The following is a 20,988-nucleotide window of genomic DNA, read 5'->3' on the forward strand; positions in this document are numbered from 1 at the left end:
TGAATTATCAATTATTAAGATATATTCTAAATATATACCACTGTATAATTAATCTAAACTATTTAAAAAAAATATGAACCAAGCCAATTCAAAAAATACATTTATACCACAATCCAAAAAATTTTATGAACCAAACCATACATGTGTACACATACAAACATACATATCTATGTACGTGCAAATAACTGCATAATAATAAAAGATAACCGAAAATAAAAAATATCAAAGAAGGAAATGAGAGAAATATAGGGAGAGTGAAGGCGGAAGAGAATGTATGAGTTTCTCAACAACGAGTATGATTAAATGATGTCAAAAAGTAAATTAATGTATCACATTAATCATTATTAATCATCGAATGATCGATTTATTATAAATCATTACTTTTGAGACATCAGTGGTGAAAATAGAAACTTAATCGAACATTAGTGACTATATATATAGTTTACCCTTTTAACTCTCAAGATTACTCAAAGAAGAACATATAAATAACACATGAATAAATCTTCGTCTCTCTACTTCTGCTGCTTTTATGGGCTCTGATTTTATGTTTTCGATTAAATTCTTCGTTTATTTATTATTATTTTTTAAATCCGCCATCGATGGCGTCCGCCACGGTCGAAGATTCGAGATTTGAAGAAGACCAGTTCGCTTCGATGACCACTGAGGACATCATCAGAGCTTCTAGTCTTAAAGATAACAAGATTCGAATTCAGAAGTTCCTTTATATCCATGCTTCAATTATTATTTCTATTGTTTAGTTTCTAGGGTTTTAGTTTTGGATTTTGATTATACCCAAGTAAAGTGAAGTTCTTTAGTCTAGCTTTTTAATTCTCTTGTTTTAGTTTTAATTATTGTTTGGATTTGCGATCTGGATATTGATTAAACTTAAGTAATTGTCTGTTGTACGCAAAATGTGTTTCTTTTGAAAAGATTTAGCTATAATTTGTGTGAATTTTTTGATTTTGGGATCAAAGGAGGAGATGCAAAGGACAAATCTTGAGTTAGATTCATTCAAGGAGAAGATTAAGGAGAATCAAGAAAAGATTAAGCTTAACAAGCAATTGCCTTACTTGGTCGGCAACATTGTCGAGGTAAATTTTTCTATAATGTTCAAATTTGAATCCGAATAACTACTTTAAAAGTTTGAATTTGTTTATTAGCTTCCTGATTTGAATCCATTATCAGCTTAGGAAATGTGGATTTAGATAATGTATATTCGAATTTCGAAGGTTAACATCCACATCCATTTCGGATATAATAATTCTAATATTTGAATCTAAATGTTAACCAAATATGAAAAAAAATGGATCCAATATTTGTGAATATCCAAATTTGCTCTCTCCATTACCATCCCTAATCACTAAATGAATACCGAACCATTGATTTGGATGTTTCAGTACTTAATTTCTGTTTCGTTCAGATATTGGAGACGAATCCTGAAGATGAGGCAGAGGAGGATGGTGCCAACTGTCGTAACCGTCTTTCGGTTGGTTCCCGGAATTGGGCTTCGACTTAGAAAAATGTGGATTGGAGTCGCCACCGATCATTTATTTAAAAATAAATGAGTTGATCGGATACCCTATTTCTTACCTGATATGCGTCTTACCAGAAATATGTCGGGCTCGGGAGTCGGTTACGGTTAAGGAAGGATTAGCACCCTTGAACCGCCCTTTCGGTACTACGTAATTTCCAGTTGTCTTAATTAAGAAAAATAACAAGTTAAATTAAAAGGTAAAGTTTCAATCCTAATTACTTACTATTGATTAATTTGAAAATATCCTTTAAAAAGAATCGAGAAATGTGTTAGATAAACAAGGTAAAGAAAACAAATAAGATACAAGGGAAAAATAAAATAAATAAAATAAATAAGTAAGAAAATAATAGTAAAGTAATAATTATATAATAATATTTGAAAAAAGAAAAAATATAAATATATATATATATATATATATATATATATATATATATATCAAAGTATTAATAAAATAATAAGCTATATATACACCAAACTTAAAAATAGAAAAGCTACCCTCCCAATTCACCGAAAGTGGGGGGCTTTAGTAAGAAATAAGACAAAAAAATGGACCATCTAGGTTAGTAGTATATATAATGTTTAATAATGATAATGATAAAGACACAATGTTTTTTTAAAGAAAATATAATATAATAATAATGAATAAAAAACAAAAATAATAAAAAATAATATAAGTTATAAAGTTATAAGATATATTACATAAATAATCAAATAAAATAATTAAGATATATATATTAATAATAGGTATATAAATAAACTATAAATAAAAAAATATACGACTAGATAAAGATAATTACAATATATATAGTAATATTAGACTTATAAGTAAAATATTAAATAAATATATATATATATATATATAATAATAAAATATAGTAAAAAAAATAAATGAAAATAATTATATATATATATATATACATATAATAATAATAACATGAATAATAAAAATAAATGAATAAAATATTCATATAATAAATAAAGGGACTAATATAGATTTTTTTTAAAAAGCTCTTCCCCTCCTTTAACCGAAAATCAAACCGGTTTTTAAAAATAAGCCTCGGGGTAGATCTAGGTTCGAAACTTCGAAACCCCACCCATTTTGGTCATCGGCGCAACCCACGTTTTGGGTTATTCGAACCAAATCTCAAGAAAAATAGCGTGCACATGCAAAAGAAAGAAAAAGAAAATGCTACCTTTATTTCCTTTTCGAATCCTTTACAATAGTTTTACCTTTGTATCTTCCCGTGCTTTCCTCTATGTTTTATGTGTAAATCATGTGTTACAATAGTGAGTTACAATGGCTATTTATAGTGCTTGTGGATCATATCTTTAGGAATTTAAATCTTAGTAGAACTCTATCCTATTTTTAGGAGTTTGAATCCTAGCAAAATGTTATCCTATTTTTAGGAGTTTGAATCCTAAAATTCTATCCTATTTTTAGGAGTTTGAATCCTAGTAGGACGAAAAATGTGTGTTGACAGCTGCCCCTCTTTGCCCATAGTCGTGTAACGGGGATAGGGCAAAGATTAAAAGACACACTTTTCGTTCAGTGGAGTTGAAAATTAACTCTGATGTTTCAATAACTCCCTCTCGAATTGAGTTACGGATGACTCCTCCATCGTGAAGTCGAGTTCATCTTGAAATGATATAAAATTAAAGCCGTCGTTCGGAATTTGAATCAGCACGTGGCTTCCCGTTACCCTTCGGTCTTCTTCTCGGTTTAAAGACCTTGGATCGGAATCGAACTCAGAAATCTTCATTAACAGATAGCTTTTTCTTGACTTAAGCTATGCTGTTTGAAAATGGTTGTTTGTCACTAAGGCACGGCTAACCCAGGTCCTCTTCTCGACTTGAAAACCTCAACTGCAACCGGAAAGTAGTGCGATTGATGTGTCATCGAGCTGAATGGAGTCGAACTCGAAAATTTTGATGGCAGATAATCCTTCTTTGAGTTGGATATCATTCGTCGTGAAGTTGAAATCCAAGTAAGTAGCATTGTTCCAAGTCCAATATCCTCCGTCGTGAAGTTGAAATTGGCTCTGGAACCGGGAAATTGTTTGTTGACAACCAGCCGTCCCTTCGTTGTGAAGTTGAACTTGTGTTGTCTCGAGTCCAATATCCTTCGTCGTGAAGTTGAAATTGGCTCTGAGATTGGGAAGTTGTTGTTGACAAGCAGCGGTCCCTTCGTCGTGAAGTTGAACTTGCATTGTCTGGAGTCCAATATCCTTCGTTGTGAAGTTAAAATTGGCTCTGAAATTGGGAAGTTGTTTTTGACAAGCAGCGGTCCCTTCGTCGTGAAGTTGAACTTGCGTTGTCTGAAGTCCAATATCCTTCGTTGTGAAGTTGAAATTGGCTCTGAAATTGAGAAGTTGTTTGTTGACAACCAGCCGTCCCTTCGTTGTGAAGTTGAACTTGTGTTGTCTCGAGTGCCACGATATCCTCCGTTGTGGAGTTGAAATCGCGGATGGCCCCTTCGTTGTGAAGTTGAGCCTTGACTTGAATATCCTTCGTCGTGAAGTTGAAATCCAAGTATTGTATGTTGCGGGTGGACACAATTCCCTTCGCCGTGAAGTTGAAACCGTGGAGACCCCTTTATTGTAAAGTTTGGCTTCGAGCTAGATATCCTTCGTCGTGAAGTTGAAATCCACTCTCGAGCAAATTGTGTTGTTTCGAGAGAAACTTTCAATCTGTTGAGTTGGTTGAAGTGTAGCTTCTTGCTGCTGAGTTGAGCAACCAACATCAATCTTTAAAGGGTGCTTTTGAATCGAGTATCCTTCGTCTTGAAGTCGAAACTTGACTCTAAAAGCTGCAAAAATTATGTATGTGGGAAAAAATGATAAATATGATGCTCTAAAATGCATGCATAAGATGCATGTAACATGAATTGGTTATATTTTATCTCCTGAAAAAGGCCTGATAGTTCACATTAGGATGTTGAATCCCCAAAGATGCCCCAAAAAATGCCCCAATATTTCATGTTGAATCTTCAAAGATGCCCCAAATGTTCCTCATTTCTTGCTTCAGCATTGATTCTGAGCATGAGTTTTATGTCTAAGAGTCACATGTCATTTATCAAGATCCACTCTAGAGAGACTGTCTTGTTTGAAAAAAAATGTTTTTCTTTCTTTTTTATTTTCAAAGTTATGAAAATATCAATTAAAAGAGTTTTGAAAAGTGTTTGATCCAAAGTTTTGAAAATATTGTCATTTTCACGGTTTTACAATTGAGACGAATCATAAAACTAGAGTTCATCGGATATCAAAGAATTAATTACAATGTTAATCCTTCAATAAATTATAGCTATTTGACAAGTGCCAAGATCAAAGCTATCTTTGGGAAATGGTTAACTAAGGAAATGATAAAAAGGTCTCAGGTTATTGTGTTTGGTCAAATGTTTGGCATTTGATGCTCAAAGGTTTGGCATTTGATGCTCAAGGTTTGATGGGGTAGCTTGCATGCTCCTATACTGGAAGTGTTCTTCGACTCCCAGTATTCGTGGTCACACTCGGATTGTGTGATGCCTTATCAAGGAATTTGTGTGATCGCCTCAGTTGCACAATTTTTATATTCGAGCCGCCTTTTCAGGTTTTTAACTCGAACCCTCCTTTGGTTTCAAGACGTTATTCAGAATTTACGTCTTGAACCCCCTTTGTTATTTTTCTCTACCATACATTAATTACATTGTTTTTTTGCAAATAAAGATTAATTCTGATGGGCGGGATGAAATTTGAAGATAGCCTCTTCTGTTTAGAAATCCATGTATGATTAGAAGGGACTTTTAAGGCACGTAATGTAGGTCAGGGTTCATAGTTATGAAAGAAAAGATAAATAGGCTCAAACAAGTGTTTCAAGGTGTTGAACCAAGAATCAATTCATTATGATGCCTTCAATCTTGCTCAAAATATTTCTCTCTCTTGATTCTCTATGATCTTCGAGTGAAGTGATTCAGTGATTCGGGAATGATTGTGCTTGATCAATCTCATAGTTTGAAGCTTGATGTGCCATTTGTCTTTAGGGAATCTTTGCATGTGCTTTTTTGTCCCTTTTTCTTTTTGATTTTTGTTCTTTCTTTTGTTTTCTTCTTTTTTTGCTTCTTTTTTTACCCTTTTTGTTCTGATTGAATCTTCGCACTTGGCATTTGGTTCACCATTTGGTATCTCATCTGAATCAATGTCTTCACTCATGCGAGCAGGTTTTCTCCACCTTGCCCCCTAGTGTGGGGGGTGATCCTTGGTTAGGGTTGAATCAAAAGAAAAATACTACAGGCTCAAAAGGGGACACAAGGGATATATATTTTCTCCTGTTGTGAAGGGATAAAGAGAGAAAGCCGTTCATCATTTCATACATGGAAGTCCTCACAGAAGAGGTATCCCCAGGGGGATAGATTTGCAGGATTAATTCTATTCACATGAAAACAGTGTAGTTAATGCGTGATAGAATTATTTCGAATGAATTGTTTTTTCTGCTCCTTGCTCCCAACATGTCTCAATGTTCAGGCTCCCGGCGAGATGCCCCAAGTTGTGTCTTTAGAAGAATGCTCATGTTCAAATGACCAATTCAATGCCTTGGGTATTAAAATGTCAATTTTGAGTCTAAAAAGACAAGGGTGTGACTTTATTTGACTCAAAGAAAGGTATGGGTGTATCATAAAGGTAAAGGCAATGTTCAAGAATTTCAAAGGGAGGTAATGTCAAAATTTGGTCTTTTTGGTAATGACCATGAGTTATTTTGGGTAAGGAATCAGGGTATTTTGTTTTGGGGTTTGAGACAGGATAAGAAAGGTCTAATCTCGCCATATGTCAAAAATCTATAATTCTTGAGGAATTAAAAGAATCCTTAATTCATTTAATATTCGAAGAACTAAAGATTAAAAATTGTTCAATTGCTCCACTTTAGAAAGTAGCATAAATTCAATCCTTTAAAAGATTAAGTAAACATGAAAGATCAAAGACGTGTTCAAACAAAACAATCCTCTAAGTGCAAATGGTATATGTCATGCCCCCTTCTTCGGCAAGCGCCTTACAGTTTCAGAAGAATGTTTGGGGCTTCTTATGTGGTAACAACTAACAACTTCAACATCGTAGCCCTTAGGATATGGGGACTCTTTTCTCAGATCATCCTGGCAGGCTTAGTCCTACAATCAGCTGATCCTGCTCTCCCTGTACTGATTTCAGTTTTTCTTTAATTGTTAAAATCTTGCTTTCATGTGGTGTAATGTGGTTAAGACCACTTCATCGAATCCTCCGTGACTTAATTTCATGTTTATGAAAATGCTTTAAAATGTAGATGAAGATGCAAAAATGCAAGAATGCATGAAATGTTCGAGGCATTGATCCAAGAAATGTGCCTGTTATTATGAATAATCCTTATTGGGGACAGAAATGTTTTATCTTTTAAGAGACAAAAATATCCTGACAGCTTCTGACATGTTGACTAGTCTTCTGCTTTCGTCTTTCACCGGTTGAATAACTTGTCGAACCGCTCCGGCCTCTCTGGATGAACCGTGAAAATGTTGAGTTATTTTTTGTACTGGTCCAAGAAGTCTCGAATGACCGCATCTCGAGCATTTACTTTTGTTGAGCCTGTTCCCAACGAATTCGTTATTTGATCCCTTAATTGATAGGAACTATGTGAAGTTCATTAGTCTGTTTCTTGAATTTGCCAGTAATGGTCTCCAATTTCAGCTATCATTTTGCCATTGTCGTGTTCAAAGGGACTTCCAAGATACATAACTTTCATCCTGCCCCTGCAACCTCTGCCAGTCAGTTCTTCAAAGATAAGCTTTCATTGTGCTTGATGTAGACCCGGTTCATTCCAAGTCCTTTAAAATATAGCAGAGTGATATACTCTTCAATTGTGGGCACCACGTCTTCTGGATTGAATGTGACACATAGTCGCCTTGTAGACTATCCTTTGTATTTTCATCTCTTGTATTACAACACCTTTGTTCATGGATTCAGATTATTCGAGTTTTAACAAACACGTTTTAGTGGATCAATACCTCTTTTAAATGATGCAAGTGATGAAAGTAAAAGGAAAGAAAGATGAAAAGAGTTAGTGAGGTGAAAAATAATAAAAAACGATCATGAAAATGAAAAATCCTACCCCACATGATATCTACCCCACATGCTTATTATTCCTACCCGGACATGATCTCTATCCCGCATGCTAATCTCAAACAAATCCTAATCGCATATTTGTTTAGTTCGCATGCTTTGAACATAAAGTAAGGCAGGAAATAAAATCAAAGCAGCCTAAGGTTTGGAATGAGGTTTTGGGGTGGGCTCTAATTCTCCATCTCCCGGTTTAGGTTCTAAAAAAACGGTACCCGAGTTCTCCTTGCCGGTGCCCCCTTGGGCTTGCCAGACCCTTAGTCCTAAACCCATCGCAGGCTTGTATGGACTAAGTTAAACTCGAGAGGACACATTCCCTTATGCCCGCACGGTGAATAAATTCACACGAAGACATAAGGTATATGAATCCCGAAGGCTACTTGCTAGGCCCGCACGGTGAATAAATTCACACGAAGGCGTCGCTTTCACCCCCACTTAAAATAGGGTTTGGAGCTCGGGTATAGAGCCTAAGATGAAAAAAAACTTTGAAGGCTGAAATCATGAGAAAACGATTAGTTAACTATTTACTCGAAAATATAATCAAAAGTGAGTAAAAGGATCGAAATATTACCTTAAAATTTAAACTTACCCTTTTCGTTAAAAAGACAATTGGAAATTACCTTAGCCTGACTCACTTACATGTGTCCCCAGCGGAGTCGCCAAGCTGTCGTAACCGTCTTTCGGTTGGTTCCCGGAATTGGGCTTCGACTTAGAAAAATGTGGATTGGAGTCGCCACCGATCATTTATTTAAAATAAATGGGTTGATCGGATACCCTATTCTTACCTGATCTGCGTCTTACCAGAAATATGTCGGGCTCGGGAGTCGGTTACGGTTAAGGAAGGATTAGCACCCTTGAACCGCCCTTTCGGTACTACGTAATTTCCAGTTGTCTTAATTAAGAAAAATAACAAGTTAAATTAAAAGGTAAAGTTTCAATCCTAATTACTTACCCTTGATTAATTTGAAAATATCCTTTAAAAAGAATCGAGAAATGTGTTAGATAAACAAGGTAAAAAAAACAAATAAGATACAAGGGAAAAATAAAATAAATAAAATAAATAAGTAAGAAAATAATAGTAAAGTAATAATTATATATAGTAATATTGAAAAAAGAAAAAAAATATAAATATATATATATATATCAAAGTATTAATAAAATAAATAAGCTATATATACACCAAATACTTAAAAATAGAAAAGCTACCCTCCCAATTCACCGAAAGTGGGGGGCTTTAGTAAGAAATAAGACAAAAAAAAATGGACCATCTAGGTTAGTAGATATAAATAAATGTTAATAATGATAATGATAAGACACAATGTTTTTTTTAAAGAAAATAATAATATAATACTAATGAATAAAAAAACAAAAATAATAAAAAATAATATAAAGTTATAAGTTATAAGATATATTACATAAATAAAGAATAATCAAATAAAAATAATTAAGAATATATATTTAATAATAGGTATATAAATAAACTATTAAAAGTATAAAAATATATACGACTAGATAAAGATAATTACAATATATATATATAGTAATATTAGACTTATAAGTAAAATATTAAATAAATATATATATATATATATATAATAATAATAAATATAGTAAAAAAAAATAAATGAAATAATTTTATATATATATATACATATATAAATAATAACATGAATAATAAAAAAATGAAAAATATTCATATAATAATATAAGGGACTAATATAGATTTTTAAAAAGCTATTCCCCTCCTTTAACCGAAAATCAAACCGGTTTTTAAAAATAAGCCTCGGGGTAGATCTAGGTTCGAAACTTCGAAACCCACCCATTTTGGTCATCGGCGCAACCCAGTTTTGGTTATTCGAACCAAATCTCAAGAAAAATAACGTGCAATGCAAAGAATGAAAAAATAAAATGTACCTTTTATTTCCTTTTCGAATCCTTACAATAGTTTACCTTTGTATCTTCCCGTGCTTTCCTCTATGTTTTATGTGTAAATCGTGTGTTACAATGGTGAGTTACAATGGCTATTTATAGTGCTTGTGGATCCTATATTTTGGAATTTAAATCTTAGTAGAACTCTATCCTATTTTTAGGAGTTTGAATCCTAGCAAAATGTTATCCTATTTTTAGGAGTTTGAATCCTAAAATTCTATCCTATTTTTAGGAGTTTGAATCCTAGTAGGACGAAAAATGTGTGTTGACACCAACATTTCAACATTTTCTGAGAATTGGTGAGAGCACTTGGTTTTGATCTTGATTTGTTTTGTAACGACTACATACCATCTTTCTACCTGTGGTTGGACTCGTTGACCCTGATACGTTGAAACCCGGTGATTTGGTTGGGGTCAATAAAGATAGCTACTTGTTTTTGGATACACTCCCGTCTGAATACGACTCTCGAATAAAGGCTATGGAGGTTGATGAGAAACCAACCGAGGACTATAATGACGTTAGTGGCTTGGAAAAGCAGGTAGGTTTTTATTCCACTGCCTTTTGGGTCTCATTTAATGACTGCTTAAGCGAACGATGCCCTTTTCCGTATTTCCCCTGTGATGGGTTTTCAATTTTCATGGAACAGATCCAAGAACTAGTTGAGGCCATTGTATTGCCCATGACTCATAAAGAACGGTTTCGAAAGCTAGGCGTTCGTCCACCTAAGGGTGTGCTCTTATACGGACCTCCTGGCACTGGAAAAACTTTGATGGCTCGTGCTTGTGCGGCACAAACAAATGCCACATTTCTTAAGCTAGCAGGCCCACAACTGGTTCAGGTACGAAGTCCTTTTTTCTTTTCCAAACTTTCTTCTCTAGATGTTTAGATCCTGTTTAATTTCCAATTCAGCTCTGTATCCCATCCTCGTTCTTGGTTATTATAACATGAAAGGAAGATGATAGTGAGTAATTAAAATATTGTAATTCACGTAGATGTTCATTGGAGATGGAGCAAAACTTGTCCGTGATACCTGTCGTATTCTTTTCCAAACTTTCTTCTCTAGATGTTTAGATCCTGTTTAATTTCCAATTCAGCTCTGTATCCCATCCTCGTTCTTGGTTATTATAACATGAAAGGAAGATGATAGTGAGTAATTAAAATATTGTAATTCACGTAGATGTGTTGGATATATGAACTGCAAAACTACACCGTTAGCACTGACTGAAAATATAAACAGTAATTAAGAAGAACAGATTCGTAAACCGTGTCGTGGTAAGAACCACTGCCTTAGAAACGAATTCGCCTCGATGTGTGTAATCGCTGCAGTAGGCGGACCGTCCCCCGAGGTTAACACGGTCGCTCCGAATTCCGTACACCCGAAACCGGAGTGGACTGCTGGTGGTATTGCACTTCTGATCGGAAAGCACTCAGAGAGAACTCACAGAGAGAACTTTAGAAAACACTTTGGTAAGTGAATTGTGAATGTTTTGGAGTGAGTTGAGAAGCTGAATATAGCTCTCTATTTATAGGCTAGAAATAGGGTTAAAGTCGTCCATAAAATTTCAGGATTAAACCTCTTATTTGTAACAGCTGAAACGACTAGATGAACCTGACTCAGAAATAGTCCAGGTTCATTGTATCATTATTCAGCTGTTATAACTCCCGAAATTATATCATGTAACCCCTGGAATTAAATCAAATAACTCCTGTAACTCCTGATATTAACAGCTTGTCTCCTCTGTACAAAGCTGTAAATCAGTCCAGGTACATCTTAACGTTTCTGATTTAATTAGGAATAAATGTTTAATTTCTGATAAAAATAATTCAGCTGTTATTATTTGAAATTCAAACAGTCCTCAGCAGCCTATAAATATCAGTTGATATCTTTCACATTTTCCATTTGTTTCTTTCAAAGAGAAATTCCTCAAGAATTTTCTCTAAAAAGATAGTATCCGCGCGGACGTGTCGAAGACACGTATTACCACGACCACGACCACACGACCACGACCTCGACCTCGACCTCGACCTCGACCACGACCACGACCACGACCACGAGCCGAGCCGAGCCGAGCCGTGCCGTGCCGTGCCGAGCCGAGACGAGACGGACGGACGGCGGCGGCGGTGCGCGAGAGCCCCCCTTGTTCTCTATCACTCAACAAGGAAGTGGAATGTCAAGCTTAAATACATTCCCAATAGTGTTTCCAACACTATGTGGGATTGAGCATTACCAACATTCCCCCACTAATGCGAAAGAAATCTTCTGAAACTCGAAAACAAGCTTTCCAGAAGAGTAATAGCGAGATTAGTTGCTTAAGCACTAGTGAACATATCTGGAACTAGTACATAGTGATGATGAGCAATCCTTCTCTTAGATAAGTGAAACTAGTCTGGAACTTTCTAAGATCAGGGTAAACTCATAACACACAACTAACCCCTTCATCCACCTGAGTCCTCGATGTGTAAGATATATATATACAAAAGTATATTTGGCCATCTTACCTCAGGATTCTAGTAAGTGTGCTAGAAAAATAGCCCAAATTTTTCATAGAAGGCGGCTAACCCTTTCACTTACATAGGTTATTTCATCAAGTTTATCTCAACATAAACCACCCTTTAAAAAGGAATATGAAATAATTAAGAGCTTTTATAGCTCAACCTCACAAAGGGTATGGTGACTTTTTTCAAGTTCATTATAAATGAACCACCCAAACTCTGGGCTAAGAAGTCATTAAATAAATATTCAACCTCATTTATCGGTAAATTCAATAAGTCCTTCTCACTAGAACCATCCAAATACTTGGATTTGAATTTATTAAGAGTTTAACAAACTCAACCTTTCTGTCGGTAAGTTCATCATTTCCTACCCACTCACTTTGGGTTATGAACTTATTAAGAATAGATATTCAGCCAAAATCGGTAAATTCATCAAGTCTTCTCACTAAGACCACCCAAAGCCTGGGCTATGAATTTATTAAGAGCAATTAAGCTCATCCTGGGCATGCACATTATTCATCATAGGGATAGGCAGTAGGAATGTGCACTATGAGTCTTTCCATGGTTTCGTTTGACCACATGGAACTTAGATAACTAAGTTGGGTATCCACCATGAATTCCTCAACCAATGGGCTTTAGACCCATCCCCCTCGACGAATCTAGGACCAGCTTCCGACTTAACCCTTTGGTAAGTGGATCTGCTAGGTTCCTTTCCGACTTCACATACTCTAAAGAGAGCACTCCATTCTTTATCAAGTGTCTAACTGATTCATGTCTTATGCGAATGTGTCTTTTCTTACCATTGTAAGCTTGGTTCTTAGCCACACATATCGCAGCTTGTGAATCACACAACAATGAAACTGGAGGAGTCGGTCTTCCCACAACGGAATATCTGCTAACAAGCTTCTGAGCCACTCGGCTTCTTACCCAGCTAGGTCAAGAGCTATAAACTCTGACTCCATGGTAGAACGAGCAATACAAGTCTGCTTTGATGATTTCCACGAGATCGCTGCTCCACCCAAAGTAAAACATACCCGCTCGTAGAGCTTACCTCATCATTATCAGAAACCCAGTTGGCATCACAATATCCTTCCAATACCGCAGGAAAGCCAAACAAACTCAAGTTTCCAATTCACAGTACCCTTAAGATACTTCAGTAAGCGTTTAAGCGCAATCCAGTGCTCACCACTCGGATTATGAGTATATCTACTTAGTCTACTCACAGCATAAGCAATATCAGGCCGAGTATAGTTCATTAAGAACATTAAACTTCCGATTAATTTAGCATATTCAGTTTGGGAAACACTACTTCCTTTATTCTTAACTAGATGTATGCTAGGGTCATAAGGAGTTCGAACAGGGACGACATCAAAACTGTCAAATTTCTTTAGCACTTTCTCTATATAATGTGCTTGACATAAAGAAAATCCCTTCTCAGTTTTGGTAATTTTGACTCCTAAGATTACATACTTCTCCCAAATCTGTCATCTCAAACTTAGTGGACAAGAAATTTTTAACTTTGTTAATGGACTCAATGTTAGAACTGAAAATCAACATGTCGTCAACATAAAGACTTATGATAACACATTCAGTTTCAAACATCTTCGAATACACACAAGCATCCGAACCATTCAAACAAAACCAAAACTAAGAATAGTTTTATGAAATTTCTCATACCACTGTTTAGGAGCCTGCTTAAGTCCATAGAGTGACTTTTTGAGTCTACAAACTTTGCCTTCCATACCAGGTGCCTCAAAACCTAGTGGCTGCTCCATGTAAATCTCCTCATCTAGATCCCCATTCAAGAAAGCAGTCTTAACATCCATTTGATGTACCTGCAACTTATGAATAGAGGCTAGTGCAAATAATGCACGAATCGTTGAGATTTTTGTAACGGGAGAGTATGTATCAAAGTAGTCTAAACCAAACCTTTGAGTGAACCCTTTGACGACTAACCTTGCCTTGTATCGCTGAATCGAACCATCTGGCCTTAGTTTCTTCCGGAAGACCCATTTGTTGGAGATTGGTTTGAATCCCTTAGGCAAGTCAACTAATTCCCAAGTATGATTAGACATTATCGATTCTAGTTCATCATTAACAGCGCTTTTCCAAAAACTAGCATCGATAGATCTTATAGCTTCTTCAAAAGTTTTAGGATCCTCATCTAATAGAAAAATTTGAGCTATAGGATCTGAAATGAAGTCTAAATCATTTATCTCAGAAATAAAGGAAGTAATAAAATCTGGTCCAAAAGAGGTTTCAACTCTTTGCTTTTACTTCTTCTAGGCTCAAAATCATTTTGTTCAGAAGACCTAGCAGGTTTCTAGAAGAAGTTGATGGAATATATTCTATTTGTGTTTCAATATTTATTCTCGGTTCCTTTAAAGGAAAAGTATTTTCAAAGAAACAGCATCTCTTGATTCACAAATAGAATAATCTTGTAAAAGCATGAATCTGTATGCAGCACTATTCGTAGCATACCCTATAAACACTGCATCAACGGTTTTAGGTCCGATGGTGAACTTCTTAAAGTCTGGCAAGCCCACTTTAGCCAGACACCCCCACACTTTCAGGTATTGTAATTAGGAGCGTATCCTTTCCACAATTCATATGGGGTAGAATCTAATTTCTTATGAGGAACCGGTTCAAGATATGAGTTGCCGATAGAATGGCCTCCCCCCCACATGTTATCAGATAACCCAGAACTTATTAGTAAAGAATTCATCATCTCTTTTAAAGTTCTATTTTTCCTTTCGGCTATACCATTCTGTTGAGGAAAATAGGGGGCTGATGTTTCATGAATTATGCCATTCTTTTCACAAATATCTTTTAAGAAATTAGATCCATATTCACCACCTCTATCAGATCTAACTCGTTTGATTCTCCTATCTAACTGATTTTCAACTTCTGCCTTATAAATAAGAAAGAAGTTTTCAGCTCATCTTTAGTTCTTAGGAGATAAACTTTTGTATATCTTGAATAATCATCTACAAAAGTTATGTAGTAGTGTTTTCCTCCTTTACTTTCAGTGTTTCTAAAATCTGCTAGATCAGTATGAATGAGTTCTAACAGTTCAGTCTTTCTATTAGAAACAGTCTTAAAGTGAGGTTTAGTATGCTAGCTTCTACACAAATCTCACATTTGTTAAAGCTAGTTGTGTCTAGTTTAGGCAGAACATTCATATTCATTAATTTCTTTAAAGCATGAATATTCACGTGTCCTAATCTAGCATGCCACATATCAATGGATTCAACAATATAAGCAGAAGTGGTAGCTTTATTTTCATTAAATTGAGTTTCTATGACAAATAAATCATTGCTTAAAAACCCTTTCCCCACATAATCACCATTTCGGGAAAGTACAAGTTTATCTGCCTCAAAAAAACTTAATGCCTGCCTTATTCAGAAGCCCACCACTTATCAAATTTCTACGCAAGGCAGGTACAAACAGAACATTATTTAAAGCCAGAGTTTACCAGAAGTCAGTTTGAGTAAAACCTTGCCTTTGCCTAGCACTTCAGAGCTGCTAGAGTTCCCCATGTACACGTTCACCAGTGTTTCCATCCTCGAACTCAGTGAAAAACTCCTTCCTTGCGCAGAAAGCTTCGAAGCGCCAGTGTCAACTACCCTTCTGAACTGTTCTCCACCAGATTAACTTTTGAGACCACCGCAGCAATGATCTCATCATCTTTCTACAACGTGCATCTGTGGCTTGTTGTCATTTCTGGCGGTCTGAGCGGTGTTGGCATTGGTAAGCCTTGTGGCCAGGTAAACCGCAGACATAACACTTGAACGTCTTTCCTTCCGGTTTGGCCTTTCCTGACTTCTTGAAGTTGGTAGCCTTCTGTGGTTTCGTCTTTTTGTCTTGATTCCCACGTTTCATGATCTTCTTAAATTTGGACTCAACCAAGTTAGCTCTAAAAGATAAATTACTCATAGAATTAGTAAGCTTATCTTTTAAACGGTTGGCTTCTTCAATCTTCATATGGCCCACAAGTTCTTCAAGCGAAATGTCTCTCTTCTTATGCTTAGAGAGTTACGGTAATCGGACCAGGACTTGGGCAGTTTCTCAATGAGTACATTGGCTTGCAGCACCTCACACATTTGCATCCCTTCAGCGATGATGTCAGCGACTAAGTTCTCATAGTCATGGATTGATCCATTATTGGCTTATCGTCTGTCATCTGGAATTTGAGCCATTCGCCGACAACGTACTTCTTGATCCCCGCATCATCCGCACCATACTTCTTGTCGAGAGTGTCCCATATTGCCTTGGCACTCTTTTCTCTAAGGAACATATCAAATAGTTTATTTGACATGTGGCTGAGCAGATGTCCTCGTACCGTCTTGTTATCCTTCTCGAATTTCTCGTAAGTAGCGAGAGCGGCGGCGGCAGTTGCTAAGGCATCATCATTGAGGACCGCATCAGCATCATTACCAACAGCTGGTTGGCGGCATGGTAGGTGGTGGCTTGAGCAACACGTAATCAAGATCAAGTTGCTCGAAGAATATAAGAATTCTTTGGGACCACCTTCTATAGTTCTTTCCATCAAGTGCATCGAGCTTGGAAAGATCGGGAATGAGTTTGCTCAAAGGTGTCGACATGATTGCAGTTTATGGGAATTCGTTTCTAAATTGTTGGATATATGAACTGCAAAACACCGTTAGCACTGACTGAAAATATAAACAGTAATTAAGAAGAACAGATTCGTAAACCGTGTCGTGGTAAGAACCACTGCCTTAGAAACGAATTCGCCTCGATGTGTGTAATCGCTGCAGTAGGCGGACCGTCCCCGAGGTTAACACGGTCGCTCCGAATTCCGTACACCCGAAACCGGAGTGGACTGCTGTGGTATTGCACTTCTGATCGGAAAGCACTCAGAGAGAACTCACAGAGAGAACTTTAGAAAACACTTTGGTAAGTGAATTGTGAATTTTGGAGTGAGTTGAGAAGCTGAATATAGCTCTCTATTTAGGCTAGAAATAGGGTTAAAGTCGTCCATAAAATTTCAGGATTAAACCTCTATTTGTAACAGCTGAAACGACTAGATGAACCTGACTCAGAAATAGTCCAGGTTCATTGTATCATTATTCAGCTGTTATAACTCCCGAAATTATATCATGTAACCCCGGAATTAAATCAAATAACTCCTGTAACTCCTGATATTAACAGCTTGTCTCCTCTGTACAAAGCTGTAAATCAGTCCAGGTACATCTTAACGTTTCTGATTTAATTTAGGAATAAACTGTTTAATTTCTGATAAAAAAATAATTCAGCTGTTATTATTTGAAATTCAAACAGTCCTCAGCAGCCTATAAATATCAGTTGATATCTTTCACATTTTCCATTTGTTTCTTTCAAAGAGAAATTCCTCAAGAATTTTCTCTAAAAAGATAGTATCCGCGCGGACGTGTCGAAGACACGTATTACCACGACCACGACCACGACCACGACCTCGACCTCGACCACGACCACGACCACGAGCCGAGCCGAGCCGAGCCGTGCCGTGCGTGCCGAGCCGAGACGAGACGGACGGACGGCGGCGGCGGCGGTGCGCGAGAGCCCCTTGTTCTCTATCACTCAACAAGGAAGTGGAATGTCAAGCCTTAAATACCATTCCCAATAGTGTTTCCAACACTATGTGGGATTGAGCATTACCAACAAGATGTTCATTGGAGATGGAGCAAAACTTGTCCGTGATACCTGTCGTAACCGGTTTTCGTCCGGGCACGAAATATTTATTTGGCGGGAAAATTGATGTGAATAAATGGTTTTGAAAATAATTTGGGAGTCGCCATCGGTCTTTTGGGTCAGGTAGTTCGAATACCTAAAAATTATTTTTTAAAAGAGTTTTAAGAAAACATCAATTAAAAAATGAACTGATCTGCATTTATAACCAAAAATTCGTTCTTTTAATAATAAAAAGGGATTCGTGGTCGGTTACGTTTAGGGAAGGATTACACCCTACAACGCCCAAAATTAGTACTTTTTAATTATAAATTGTCTCTATTATTAAAAATTTTAAAAATTCAAAATATATTTAATTTATAATCCTATTATTTCAAAATTATATAAAAAATAATTAAAAATATCGGAAAAGGACTTCTAGGTGCCTTAAGACAGCTCTTTTCTTTGATATTGATAAATATTAATTTAAATTAAATAATTTTTAATTTTAAAATACCAGAATAAGACATCCAGTTGTATTAAGACTGTCATTTTCTTCGATATTGAAAAATAAATATTAAAATAATTTATTTAAAATAAATATTTATTTATTGTATATATTTATGACTACATAATAACAATATTTAAATATATAAACAAGTAAAATAAAAATACAATTAGAACTATATATTTAAAAGCAATAAAAATATTTAAAGTTATTGACTAAATTATAGTAAAATTAAAATTAAAAACCTAATTCATAATTAATCAAAATTATAGGGATTAAACATGCTATTTTCTTATTTTATTAATTTAGTGACTAAAATAAACTTATCTAAAATTCGAAATATCATATTGAAATAAATTAAAAATATAAACTAGGGATTAAAATATTATTTATTAAAATTAAGGGATTAAATCTGTTATTTATCCTAAATATATTATTTTAATATAAAGGACTAAAATAAATAAAACTAAAATTTAAAGTTCAAATTAAAAGGATTATAAACTCGATTTAGTGACTAAAATATAAAAATTACAAGTTGGAATGGCTTCGGACGGGGTTTACCCTTTATGAAATTACAGAAATACCCTCCCCAAAACGACGTCGTTTGGGAGAGGGTATTAATACCCTAAACCGGCTGGCCCTACGGGCCAGCTTCTCATTTCTTCCTTTTTGTTCTCTCTCTAACAGAGAGAGAACAAAATTTCTCTCTGGCTTCTCTCTAGCTTCCCTCATCGGAGGGAAGCCGGTCACCGGACGGCAACCGTCTGCCGCCGTGACCCTCACCGCCAGCCACCGTATCCGGTGGCCGGAAAATGTTATTTTTACATCTTTAGGTAGATCGGACCGTCCTAAGGACGGTTCCAACGTTTTTTTTTTTCTAAATAGCTCTTGATCGGAGCGAATATAAAGAAATACCTTCGGTTTCCGAAGGTTTTGATGACGTTTGAAAGATCCGGTGACTTCCTCGGTAAGCTTCTTTCCTTTCTTTTTGTTTCTGTTTTGGGTTTACTGTTGGTTGTGGTTTGTTTCTCTCTGTTTTCTGTCTCTCTCCGTCTCTGTTGTGGTTTCCCGGTTCTTCCTCCCTTTTTTTTTTCTTTGCAGGTTGGATGATGGCTTTATAGCCATCACCGGTGTTCGTTTCGGACCGGTCCGAAGGGTAAAATTCAGTGAGTCACCGGACCGTAGGTGGTGACTCACCCCAGGGTTGGAACGTGGACGGCGTTCCTTGCTTCCTCTGGAGGTTTCTGTTGAAGCGTGGCAGCAGTGGATGGACGGGTCAGAGAGGCGGCCGGCGTCGTGGCCCTAGGGTATCATAACCCTAGGGTTTCCTGCTGGAACCCATCTGGACCGTTGGATCTTGCCAGATCCAACGGTAGCAAGCTGAGGCGGCTGGGAAGAGGGAAACCCTAATCTGTTAGGGTTTGTGATGGGCCATTTGTAATTGGGTCGGTCGATTGGGCTTGTATATTTTTTTATTATTATTTATATATGTATAATATATATTTAATAATAATAATAATAATAATGATAATAATAATAATAATTATAATAAAAATAATAATAATAAATCAATATGGGTAAAAAATTAGTATCTTCAATACCTTTCAGCTCGCAAAAGAAAAATCTCCTTGCATCATTTTTATAGATGAAATTGATGCAATTGGTACAAAGCGTTTTGATAGGTAATTCATAACTCTATGGCTTCTATTTTCCCCATAATATTCTTAAATTAGCTGACCCTATTCCCTTATGTAATGGGGTAGGGGGAGGTAGGATAGTAGGCTGTCCCCAATGTCAAGTTAAGAGCATCTTCGGTGGGAGACCTCCGGCAGTCAGAATTATAAATTGCCCACCGTAGGACTCGATCTCACGGTCACAAGATTAAAAACCTTACGCTCTTACCAACTGAGCTGGACGGGCAATCATACTTTCCCCATAATATTCTTGAATTCTTCAATTGATTTTGTAGATCCACTCAAGGAAGATGAACGTCCATCTGGATGTCAACTTTGAAGAACTTGCTCGTTCAACTGATGATTTCAATGGAGCACAACTGAAAGCTGTTTGTGCGGAGGCAGGCATGCTAGCACTTTGACGTGATGCAACGGAGGTGCACTTTTTACTCCTGCGTCTATTTTTGAGTTTATTTATATCGCCAGTTTTGCTTGTGAACGTTTGAGTCATAGGAGCAATTTCGAAAATCGGGTTTCGGTCTGACTACAGGTAAACCATGAAGATTTCAATGAAGGTATCATTCAGGTTCAAGCTAAGAAGAAGGCAAGCTTAAATTACTACGCATGATGAGGAGAGCATTTTCACCATTAGAAGTAAGAAAGGTGCCTTTCCCTTGCTACAAGGGAAGGGAAAGCAAGCCCAATTGGGTGAGCGAAATGTCGATTGATTAGGTTCAGGAGTTTATTTGATTTTTTGTTTTATACAGTTACGTACTTTCATTTCAACTTATTCATTGTCATTAGGTTATTTTAAGATTATTTTTTTCAATTCTTATAAATAAATTTTGAATAATTAATTAAGAGTTTCGACAAGATATTACATTACATTTAAAACTCTTATTTTTAAAATTACAACAAATGATATAATTTCTAAACACGATTTAAAATTTAACTTTTGTCTCATAAAAATGCCATCTATTTTATCCAAAGTCTAGGATGAAATACTAAAAATTTTAAGTGAAATTAGGAGCTCGAATACATGTATAAATAAAGTGAACTAAATTAAAATGG

General features: G+C 36.0%; 2 protein-coding genes across 2 annotated transcripts; both read left to right on the forward strand.

Moving 5' to 3' along the window:
- The first annotated feature begins 522 nt into the window (after positions 1 to 522).
- LOC120177373 (26S proteasome regulatory subunit 6A homolog) lies at positions 523 to 4,451 on the forward strand. The gene is made up of 4 exons (XM_039183551.1): positions 523 to 711; positions 970 to 1,091; positions 1,421 to 1,486; positions 4,446 to 4,451. The coding sequence occupies exons 1-4, from the start codon at positions 600 to 602 to the stop codon at positions 4,449 to 4,451; spliced, it is 306 nt and encodes a 101-aa protein (XP_039039482.1). The 5' UTR covers positions 523 to 599.
- A 5,450-nt stretch (positions 4,452 to 9,901) lies between these two features.
- On the forward strand, positions 9,902 to 19,930 carry LOC120177375 (26S proteasome regulatory subunit 6A homolog). The gene is made up of 4 exons (XM_039183552.1): positions 9,902 to 10,114; positions 10,223 to 10,414; positions 10,569 to 10,602; positions 19,842 to 19,930. Exons 1-4 carry the CDS (start codon positions 10,055 to 10,057, stop codon positions 19,928 to 19,930), a joined length of 375 nt encoding a protein of 124 aa, XP_039039483.1. The 5' UTR covers positions 9,902 to 10,054.
- Positions 19,931 to 20,988: the final 1,058 nt, after the last annotated feature.

The sequence above is a fragment of the Hibiscus syriacus genome, unplaced genomic scaffold (assembly GCF_006381635.1).
Source record: "Hibiscus syriacus cultivar Baekdansim isolate YM2019G1 unplaced genomic scaffold, ASM638163v2 tig00112285_pilon, whole genome shotgun sequence".
Lineage (NCBI taxonomy): Eukaryota > Viridiplantae > Streptophyta > Magnoliopsida > Malvales > Malvaceae > Hibiscus > Hibiscus syriacus.

Excerpts from the sequence above, each read along its gene's own strand:
- LOC120177373 (XM_039183551.1), top strand. The coding sequence starts at position 600 with ATGGCGTCCGCCACGGTCGAAGATTCGAGATTTGAAGAAGACCAGTTC. Across the intron at positions 712-969 it reads AGATAACAAGATTCGAATTC|CAAAGGAGGAGATGCAAAGG; the intron begins AGAAGTTCCTTT and ends TGATTTTGGGAT. Across the intron at positions 1,092-1,420 it reads TGGTCGGCAACATTGTCGAG|ATATTGGAGACGAATCCTGA; the intron begins GTAAATTTTTCT and ends TGTTTCGTTCAG.
- LOC120177375 (XM_039183552.1), top strand. The coding sequence starts at position 10,055 with ATGGAGGTTGATGAGAAACCAACCGAGGACTATAATGACGTTAGTGGC. Across the intron at positions 10,415-10,568 it reads CAGGCCCACAACTGGTTCAG|ATGTTCATTGGAGATGGAGC; the intron begins GTACGAAGTCCT and ends TAATTCACGTAG. Across the intron at positions 10,603-19,841 it reads TGGAGCAAAACTTGTCCGTG|ATACCTTTCAGCTCGCAAAA; the intron begins ATACCTGTCGTA and ends TTAGTATCTTCA.